We start from the raw sequence: 11542 nt of genomic DNA, 5'->3' as shown, positions 1-11542 counted from the left end.
TGCTGAGAAAACAATTCCTAAAATTGAAATGTCTTCTGTAAATCCATTAGTCAAATGCAATGTGACCTGTCAATTTTCTGTGTACTTATATTCACCTGACTAATGACTGGTTTTTGAGTTAGTCCTTAGAATTAGCTTACAGGTAAGACCTTGTTGCGAATGAGACTGGGTGCGTATGTGTGGTATTTAAAGTGCAGAGGTGATTGGATGATGAAGGTCAGGTGGAAGTGCTCAGTACCCAGGTCAGGGCGTGCGTTGTGAATGAGTAGAGGGGGAACCTGTCGTGTTTGTAACAGATAATATCCACAACTGCAGCTATATTGAATACTGATATTCAACTGTAAATGCCCTGAGGGCTGATGGAAGGAGCATTTCTCGGCCTTGAGGAAGCCCTCAGGCTTTGCAGGACCTCCGCAACATGGCGACGATGTTCCACTGTGCTCCGGAAGTAAATGAGGATATCAATGTAGATGAGGATGAACTTATGTAGGAACTCCCGGAGCACCTCATGGATAAAATCTTGGAAGACGGAAGAGGCATTAACAAGTCCATACGGCATCACGCAGTACTCATAGTGGCCAGTGGGGTAGATGAAGGCAGTTTTCCACTCGTCCCCCTCTCGTATCCGGATGAGGTTGTAGGCGCTGGGGAGGTCCAACTTGGTGAAGACAGTGGCACCATGGAGATGTTCCAGGGCAGCTGGGACAAGGGGAAATGGATATCAGAATTTGACGGTTATGTTGTTAAAAGCCCGGTAATCGATACAGGGTCATAAGCCTCCGTCCTTCTTTGCAACAAAGAAGAACCTTGAAGCAGCGGGGGAGGTGGATGGACGAGGGTAACCCTGCGCCAGTGCCTCTTTGATGTTCTCCTCCATGGCCTTCTCCTCCAGAATGGAAAGGGGGTAGAGCCTTACTTTAGGCACTGGTTCATCCGGCAGCAGATCGATGGCACAGTCCCACGGCCAGTGTGAAGGCAGCTTGGAAGCCCGTTAGGGGCAGAAGACATCATTGAAGGGGGCATAGCATGTAGGGATGGAGATGGATTGGTTTTCCACTGGGCTCTCAATTGAGGTAGTATACACTGGAAGAGGTGCAGGGGAAGGTTTGGCTGGGACAGGACAACCGGTGATGCAGCTCCGGAAACAGGAATCGCCCCACTTCAGGACTTTGCCCGTCTTCCACGAGATGACCGGGTTATGCTGCTCCAACTATGGGCGCCCTAGGATGATGTCAGCGGTGGATTCCTCCAGAACCAGCAGATGGATCTCCTCTTGGTGAAGTAGTCCGGTTTGGAGGGTAATGGGACCCACAATATGACGCACGCATCTTTTACTCAACGGCCTTCCGGTTATTGTGTAGACCTGGTAGGCTGACGGGGTTGCCGTGGTAGTGAGTTTGAGTTGACCGCAGAGGGATGCACAGTAGAGGCATAGATTCTGGGTTCAGCCGTCTTTGTCTTTCAGCCATCGTGAGTAGATAGGAGTCGACTAGCATAGGTTCGTTGGCTGGTTCTGGGGAGCTGACGCCCTCTGGTCGGCAGAGTGGCGAGGTGGAATATGCCTGGCCCTGGTGCTCTTCTAAGCATGACTGCATACGGGTGGCGAAGGGGATGGAAAGTTGGATGAACTGTTCAAGCCCGATGGTATCCTCGTATGCAGCGAGATGCAACTGCACTCGAAGTTCCAATCCCTGACGTTAGGTAGTCAGCAGGGCTTGTTCGTTCCATCCACTGGTGGCCACTAGAGTCCTGAACTGAAGAGCATATTCACTGACAGACCTTTTTCCCTGTTTAAGGTTATACAGCTTCTCACCAATTGACAAGTCCAAAGCTGGTCTGCCAAAAACTTCTCGGAAATGGTTGATGAAGCTGGAATAAGAGTGGATAACTGGGTTATTCTGAGTCCAAATTGAATTTGCCCACAGAAGTGCTTTACCTTGCAGTTCAGAAATTACAAATGCTACCTTGGATCTTTCGGTTGGGTATAAGTGCGGTTGCATCTCCAGGACCAGCGAGCATTGAAGAAGAAAACCGCTGCACTCTTCCGCCGAACCAGAGTAGGGCGCCAGCCTGGCCATTGGACTGGTGTGCCCGGCAGGTGAGGAAGTGCTGGTATTGTTGGCGGAAGTGCTGGTGTCAGAGCTGCGGGTAGAGTGGTGAGTGTCCTAAGTAGTGCATCTACCAGGTCTTGGAAGGGATCCATGAGGCTCATGCTTGTGCCAATCGGTGTTGGTCCGGTCTTCTGTTACGAAATACCACAGGAGGCTGAGGATAACAGAAAGACAGTTTATTGAGGCACAAGCAGAGGAGGGGGTAGTGCTGGGTAAAGTGCTATGGAGGCTGTGATGAAGTGATCCGTAGTAGCAGGGTAGAGACCTCAAGGGGAGGGATGTGTACCACACAAACGCACAGAGAGGGCTGGGAACTTCTGGAGATTGCTGGAGAGAGGTAAGTAGAGATAGCGTTAGTCCTTGGAGTTAGCATACAGGTAATAACTTGTTGCGAACAAGACCGGATGCTGACTGGGTGTGTGAGTGTGGTATTTGAAGTGCAGAGGTGATTGGATGATGATGAGGGTCAGGTGGAAGTGCTCAGTACTCAGGTGAGGGCGTGCGTTGTAAATGAGTGGAGGTGGTACCTGTCGTGTTTGTAACAGATAATATCCACAACTGCAGCTATATTGAATACTTATATTCAACTGAGGCTTGTTTCCTGTAATTTTCTGGAGGTCCCTTCTTCACATTTGCTCATGAAAACAAGTGATATAATGTAACGAAGTAACAATATTTCGTTACAGTACTTAAGTATTTTTGGGGAGTATCTGTTCTTTACTTGAGTTTTTTTATTTTTCAGACAACTTTTAGTTTTACTCTACTACATTTCCTAATTAAAATGTATACTTTTACTCTGATACATTTCCCTTAAGTATATTTGTTACCTACTACAAAACAGTTAGACGAACACAGACTGCAGGAAAGCAGATTTGGCGAATCAGTGGTCTGTCATTGCGACTGCGATTTAGATTCCTAAAAAATGTGTGCAAAAACTTGCGTGCACAACCGCGGATGATTTCATTTTCCACTCAGGTTGAGTCTGGGGTGTGCGATAAAGCAACACTTAATATGATAAGTGTTGTTGTAATAATGTGCAACATTACATTATCAAGTAGTCTATATCACCGAATCATAAACAGGATTGCATGCAAATTGATTTATTAGTCTGTTAAAACTGAATATTCCAGGCATTCTAAATTGTATACAGGAAAAATTCTTCTGTATGCTTTTTTATATATTTTTTTAATTTAATGTACGCCTATTAACTTAATCTCTATCACACAAAGAGTATAATTTTTCTGCAGATGCATGAACACAATTAATAATAATTTTATACAAATTCAGTAAAGCAATAAGTGACAAATTTTTAATATGATATTGTTTTATTTTTTTTTGGCTAACGAAAATAGTTCCAAACAGATCACTGCACTCCTTTGCGTCTCTGAGCAATGGACGGTGTTTACTTATTGAATGAATCTGCTTTTTGAATCATTTATTCAACCGATTCAGTGGTTTACTCATTAACATGGTCAAATGTGTTCCTGTAGCTCAACTGGTAGAGCACTGCGCAAGCAAGCACAAGGTTGGGGGTTTGATTCCCCGGGAACATATGATATGTAAAAATGTATAGCCTGAATGCACTGTAAGTCGCTTTGGATAAAAGCGTCTGCTAAATGCATAAATTTAATTTAATTTAATTTAAATCCTTTGTTTCTGAATGAATCAGCCTTTTGAATGCCCCTCTGAGATACATAAACTGTAAATCTTAATCTTCAGTCCAAGATGACTCCTACACAGAAGTTTCGCAAATCATTGAAACATGGACTTAAATTTGATCTCTCTTTAGTTTATTTGTTTTGGTTGAAGAAAAATGTTGTTGTTTAATTTTGAAGTCATTTGACTCATTGAAATGTTTTTCTGAGGATGAAATATCAAAACGTGTGGCAAAGTCGTCTTGAATTATTGATGTTACTTATGGCAGGAAATGTTTAATCAAATCCAGGTCCTGAACCTAAATATTTGTATGTTCCGTCTGAGTTTTCAAGTCGACTCGGTTTGAAAGTTGTTAATTTGAATGTCTGTAGTTTGATGCCTAAAATATATTATATTAGAATATGGGTGATGTCTACTAAGGCATATATCATTGCTATATCAGTAAATGGTTGAAGAAGACCCTCTCAGATAATGATATTGCCATTGATGGTTACAATCTATTTTGTCCAGATAGGAAGAGCAAAGGAGGGGGTGTTGTTATATATGTAAATTGTAAACTAAATGTTCCTTAGTGCTTTGAAATGTTGGCTATTGATTTATCGTTAGCAAAAAAAAAACAAAAAAACAGACTAACTGTTGCCTGTTGTTATAGACCCCCTTCAGCTAATAAGGAAGCCTTATCCATACTTTTAACTGCACTTGCAGGTTTTTGTACATGATTTGAACTGGAATTGGTTGACAGGTGTATCTAAGGATTTAAAAAATGATTTTGATACTGTAAATTTAACTCAAGTAATAAATGTTCCTACCCATCCAAATGTAAAGGACTCAAAAAAAAATCCACTTTAACAGATTTGATCTTTACTAATAATCCAGATAAAATGCACACAAATAGGTATTTTTTCAAATTATATGTGACCATTGGTCATTTAGAAACTGCAAACTTAAAAAAGGCAGTGCCACGAATTGTTGATTATAGGGCTTGCCACGCCAGATCTATGGAAATGACTGAGATTTTTATGCTTATGGTAAAGTGTCCTTTGTTTTTACACAATGTCCAATCTAACAATTTTTTAAGCGATAACACTATTTCTGTTAACCCAGCAGTGATTATGTTCTCCATTTACTATTTCAGTCAATTGGAAGAATTTAATAGGGTGATAGAGAAACAATTGAGAAAAGAGTGGAGAGAATCCAGGTGGCAGGTATAGTGCTGCTGCATACATCACAATGTGCGCTTTAAATATTTAAAGGTCACGAATAGTCATGTCAATAATGTTTTTTTTATTCAGATTTCTTGCATCTCTAATTTTTTTTCTCAGTTCAGATGGGCTTTATTGGCATGAATATATCAAGAACCTTTGTTCCCACAACATAACATTTTTTTCCCCCAAATCTTTGAACAGTATGCAATAACAGCAATATGAACATTAATTGGTATGAAGATTTATAAAGTTATTTTTGTATTGTATATGTGTGTGCGCTCTGTGGTCACTAAGATCTTTTAAATATGAAATTTAAAATTAGAGAGTAGAACATCAATTCAACAATCAACATCAATTCTTTCTCTCTCTCATAGGAGTCAGTGAATATGTTGTCCATTAAGTTCTTTCTGTGAGGTTCACGTCACGAACAAGTTTGTTTTTTGTGTGTGTTCAAGTTCAACTGTTGTAGTATATTATTTTATAAAATGTACACAGCCTTAAATCTACCCCAGGGTATTCCTTGTGTCTTCCTTCACTTGAAAATGTGGCTTATCTAGTGACTGAAAAGAATATACCATCATTCCTTGTTATTTTACTTGATAAGTTATTATATTATACTCATACCCAATAATACCACTAAAGAAAGTAGTATTTGGGTGAAATAAACCTTTAGAAAAAAAACTCTAAAACTCTGGGGGGGGGGGGGGGGCTGAAATGCTATTTCATGCAAACTGAGTTTTTTACACTGTTAAAGAGTTGGATTCCCATGCTAAACATGGACAAAGTTTCACAAATTAAGTTGTACATTTGAAGGAGTATTTTTGTTCCAAAAACAACCCTGCACTTGTTCCAAAAACACTCCTTCCGGTTTGTCACAAGTTTCGGAAAGTTTTTTTAGAGTATGGGTCTGTGTGACGTTAGATGGAGCGGAATTTCCTTATATGGGTCCTAAGGGCACTTCTCCCGGAAGAGCGCGCGCTCCCGTAGAGCAGTGCAGAAACCTTCACTAATCAGAGCGAGAGACCGAAATGTCACAAAAGAAGTGTGTTTTTGGTTGCCAGGGCAAGACAACCCTGCACAGATTACCCAAAAAAAAAAAAAAAAAACAGCATTAAGGGACCAGTGGATGGAGTTTATTTTTACAGAGCATCAACGGAGTTGTGCAAGTGTTTTTGTTTGTTCCCTGCATTTCGAAGATGCTTGTTTTACAAACAAGGCCCAGTTTTACGCCTAATTTTCATATTGTTTATTTCTTAAGGATAATGCAGTCCCAAAGAAAAAGGGTCACGATCGTGTGTTGGAACCGCAGGCGGTGAGTAAAACTGCTTCAAATATCTATGTGTTGTTAACTTAACTATCGGCGCGTAAGCACATCAAGTAAACAACATGCGATGTTGACATCAAACTGCACTTTCCACATGTATCATATAGTTATAGCAAATATATAGTTTCAATAAATACTACATAAAGACGTCCTGCTGTAGTCGTTGCTGCTGCTGCTCTTGTTCAATTTCAGCATCTGGATCTGATTCTGGATCATAATATACGTCTGAATCTGACTGTTAGCCATGGTTTGTTTTGGATGATGGTTTTTTCCTCACGGTAATGTCACAGCTTCCAGATGCCCTCAATGCAAAAGCTTACTCGCGCTCGTGATTCTTTAGCTCCGCCCACACGCCACGCCTCCAGCCGCTCGTGTTTTTCCGGGAAAAAACGGTACAGACTATCTTTCTCTTATAAATATAATAAAACTAAAGACTTTTTGGAGTTATGAAGGATGCAGTACTACTCTATATGTACTCAAGATTAACAGGATATTGAGTGACAATGAGCATTTCACCCCCCCTTTAAGTAGTTAAAGGTAAAGGTTGTAGGACCTGACACTAGAGAGCACACTGTCAAAACAATAACAATCGCGTGGTTTGATGACGTTAAGAAGGAGCGTGGAATGATGGGATTTGTTGTCTTCTACCCAACCACTGAAGGCCATCAATCAGATGATATGAAAACGATTAACACTTGTTCAACAAATATATACACTCGTGTACATTCAAACACAATAATTGGGCATACACAGCAAATGCGAGTTCAATGATTTGCGTGAGTAGATTACATACAAAGTCAATGCAAAGACGCGATCAGACTATGGATCAGACGCCTCCTCGTGTGGGTCTAGAGACACGATGCCCCGCCTTTGGCGTGTATGCCCTATAATACTACTCTTGTTGATCGTTATAATAGTATACGTTTTCTGTAACAATACGAATCAAAACAACTCATCTGTCGAGTAAAACACAAGTGAGATCAGTATCTCTTTCTAGTTGAAGTCGCAAAGCTCCCTCCATCTAGGAAATACAACACTGATATTGATCCTCGCTCTTTCTCTCCTCTTGTCCCAAACCGTTCTTGGTTCATTTGGTTGGCCCGTTCGCTTACGTTTACGGGATCTGTCCTTGTCGACAGAACCAGCAGCAGATGGTAAACAGTAATAATGTTCCTTAAAGAAGTAACACAATCCACCCTAAAACGTGCAAGAAGAAGTAAATAAGGAACAGCTTGAAGCAAGCTAGTGGTTTGCTGGACGCTAGACACTACTTCTGCATTTATCCACGACACTGCTGTCATGTGGTTTCTACATCACCAAAGACGATAACAAAGGGTAACTGACATCACTGACAGGCGACTGCACTGCCCTGTGTCACTGTTTAGAATGGAAATTTTCACATGATTTACAAGTAGTTGAAAACATTAGAGATATTGTTAGTAATCAGCTGGACAAAATATATAACACTACTCTAGTGGTTTTTGGATATTTTACTGCAAATATCTTACAAATTGTACCTTTTAAAATTGGGTGAAAATACTGCCTTGGTGGTACTTTTTTCGTTCCATCAAAACTAGGGTCCTGGAAATTTGTTCCTGGGACTGCGTTTCTCCGACTCAGTAGGTGGTGCTATCACAAAAAACTAGGGTAGAAATGCAATCCTACAAATGCGTTCCTGAAATTGCAGCCTCCAATATTGCAGACGGATAATATTGCTGGAAAAAATGGGCACTTTGAATGGCCATATAACTGGCAGGTAAAGCAACCAATCAATGTTTGGTTTTGTGCTGCGTCATGTTTAGGGGTATGTTAGGTCATATGGCTGATGTGATCTTATTTTAAAGATTATATGGCGAAAACTTTAAATATTTCTAATACTTTTGAAAATCCAGTTTTTAGTTGATCCTGATAAGCACTCATTTTTGGCTAGTTACACATTCCCTACGAACAGTATGCCTGAATTCAGTCTAGTGCGAGTTTAAGCACTCTCAAAAAACTCTCCTAAAAATCAGTAAAGCGGTCTATACACTGTTTGATGAATGAATTTCCTACTTACATCATATCTACATATGCAATTTGTTGTTTATAATGAGAGAATACACTCATCGAGCACACGCACTGAACAAAACCCTGGTGTTTCTGATTGGCTGTTGCACTCAAAAACTAAACAGACTCTTGTGTGATTGGTTATAATGCACAAGACTGCAAAAACATGGATTCATGGTGCAACATTAAGCAGATCTGAGTTTAATGCTGCAGTCAGCACTTTTCATTTAATTTTCATTTTATTCTCGACTGCCGTAATGGATTACGTTTAACTGCAGCATCATTTTTGTCCATGTGTTGCCATAGTTTTCTATATATAACATCATTGATATGTGACAATGAACCTGGAAAAGTCATTACGTCCCCTTGGAATTATAAGGTTCTATCTGCATTTCCGAGTTGTTTTGAGATATTGAGCTTCAAAGTTTTTGCATTCCATTCGACTGTGTGGATAGATCCTTATTGTTTTTTAAATAAAAATCCCATAATGTATACAACATAAAAAAAAATCTATCACATAATGTAAATAAGTTGTCCCAGAAAAAAAAATGTCAGCTAGAACCTTATAATTCCAAGTGGACAATTATTTAAAATTTGAATTTCTCTGGATTTACAAATCCTTGGGGAACTTTTGGGATAGTGTAAGTGCACAACTGCAGGGAGTATATAACAATGTGCAAGTGTTTTTTTAGATATTTTATTACAAAAAAACTTGTGCAGGGTGCCTTTAAAAAAAAACTACAAACATGGCGGATGTGCGCGAATGACAGTTACTAGAAAGTTTTAAATAAAGGGGTTTAAGTTAATCATAACCAAGATTTAACTTGTTTAAAAAATATTTATTTAATGTTATGAGTTTTATTTATATTTCTTCTGCAACAACAATGTGAACTTGTATAAACGTCCGATTGGCCATTACCTTTTAAATGCATCATCATGCAATATATCACCACGTAAAAACCCAAGGCTGGCAGATCAACATGCTACTTATTTGACCTTTTTTGACAATTATAGTTGTTCCCTTGATATAAGACCTCATCCTTAGCATCAATTCATTAAAATGAATTGACCATCAGTTAAAATTCGAGTAAAATGTTGTTTTGACTTCACCTTCGCACATTTTTCTTTCTTGGCATGTGGGGCACATACACCGTTGGCCAATGGCAGTACAGTACTGAGTAATGATCCACACGTGGTGCTGTGGAGAGCATCACCATCATCCACTGAATACCAACCAGAGCATCAGGCGGACGTGTCCTACTGACAACAAACACAAATACGAGGCTGCGAGACCTGGGATAAAGAACAAAACACGGACATCTCCGCAGCTAAAACTACTACTTGTGTCTTCGGGCGAATTACACAAAGGACACTGATTGTAAGCAGAACCAGTACGTGCTGCCCAAGTTGGGACTGATGTGGAAACCTCTGGGCGTTATCGTCCAGGCTGCCATGGTCACGCCATAAAAGAGTAGTATTTACTGTAACATTTTTGATTTCAAGGTAATTGAGACCATGGGCTCCAGGCTCAGCCGTCAAAACAGTCTCGACAACGATACTTTTTCAAGGAGGCGACGGAAACATCTCGACAGTACTGGAGAGAGCGACCGGAGCGGAGACTTCTTGTTTACATCCTTGATGCTCAGGTCGGATAAACTGCCGGGGATGCTGAGGAGAGCCAACCACAGCCCGTATGTCAGACGAGTCGCCTGGGTCCGAGAGATCCAGAAGCTCCTTCGGGAGCGGAAGAGAGAAGAGGCGACGGACGTGCTCAAACTGTTGAGGAAGGTGAGGGCGAATGTCATGCGGTGCTAAATAAAAAATGTGCACCTGACAGGGACAGCTGACAAACATGCACGAGTCTGACTGTGTCTCTGCTTGACTGGCATTGCATGTGTTGCAGTCACTGACACAAATATCGCAAAAATGCATCAGTACTCTGAAAACACAAAGACATGAGCATAAAATGCAAATAATCTTTTTATTTATTATTATTTTGGGGGGCTTAAAGTATGCACTGTCAAAGTGGCGTACCTCATTAAACGACTGAAAATCTGAATAATAATAATAATAATAAATACATCTTTAAAAACATTAATACATCAAAACGTGATGAGTTTTGAATTGTAACTTTAGTAATTTTTCATATAAGATTGTATTTTTTCGATCATTTAATATATGGTTCATAATTATTTTAATGTTAAAAATAATATAATATAATTTAATTATGTTATTACGTTTTTAAAAGTATTATTAATATTCGTCAAACTTATGTTTATCCTAATCAAAGTCAATATTTTAAAAACAACACAGGAAGCCATTGGTTGTCATGTGAAAAGAAAACCATCAAACAAAAAGGGCCCATTCTCATAACTCAGTGACCTATATATCAGTGTGATTTTAGTATCATTGAAATGCTATTGTAATTTTTATTAATATAATAGTTTTTATATTTTAAATTTAATTGCTATAACTTCTCTTGTATTTTTTTAAATTATCTTTATTTTATTATTTTATTTTATTTTAGTTAAACTATATTAAAATGAGAGCTGTTAACTTATTTTTCTTTAACCTTTTTTAAATGCAAGTGATGAAAATGTTTATTTTATGTATTTTTTTAGTCAAATATAATAACCCTGCTCTTTATGAATACCTTTTAGTGACTCAAAATTCATGACATTTCTAAAAATATATATTTAATATTAAATAAAATAACTAAAAGCCAATTATTAACACTTTTAGCCAAGTGTAATTATTAACACTTTAAGCCAATTTTGTCTTGACATTACCCTTTTTTGCATAAAGATTTTTATAAATGTTTTTCAGACATGTATGAAACCAACAAGAATATAAAAATGCAATTTCTCAGAACATGACACATGCGTTTTAAACTAGATTCCCTGTTGCCATCATCTCAGACATCCTTATGTGTCATTGAGCCATGTGTAATATCCAGTAGGTGAAATGTGGCTTGGTATTTCCACTTCAGACACCTGCCGTGCATCTCGCTCTGTAGTGCTGCAGTGAGTCACCTTGTGCAAGAAATCATTTCCCAGGATTTGTTGCTGGTATTATTTGTTTTCAAGACTCTGCACAAACACTAATACTAATGCCTGGATGCTTCTCTGGAACATTTGTTCTGTCAGAGTGACCCATATACTCAAATTCACAGAGTGTCAGTACGGAGCAAGAGAGAGCTG

At 39.2% G+C, this 11542-nt stretch overlaps 1 protein-coding gene across 1 annotated transcript in view; it reads left to right on the top strand.

The window, feature by feature from the left end:
• The first annotated feature begins 9468 nt into the window (after positions 1 to 9468).
• The window catches only part of lrrc75ba (leucine rich repeat containing 75Ba), a 28959-nt gene continuing 26885 nt past the window's right edge, over positions 9469 to 11542 (top strand). The window contains exon 1 of the mRNA XM_026244209.1: positions 9469 to 10130. Coding sequence (XP_026099994.1) covers positions 9858 to 10130 — 273 coding nt within the window. The 5' untranslated portion in view covers positions 9469 to 9857. The remainder of the gene's footprint in view (positions 10131 to 11542) is intronic.

This window comes from Carassius auratus, unplaced genomic scaffold, assembly GCF_003368295.1.
Source record: "Carassius auratus strain Wakin unplaced genomic scaffold, ASM336829v1 scaf_tig00005214, whole genome shotgun sequence".
In the NCBI taxonomy this organism is placed as follows: domain Eukaryota; kingdom Metazoa; phylum Chordata; class Actinopteri; order Cypriniformes; family Cyprinidae; genus Carassius; species Carassius auratus.
This window is presented reverse-complemented; position numbering and strand designations above follow the sequence as displayed.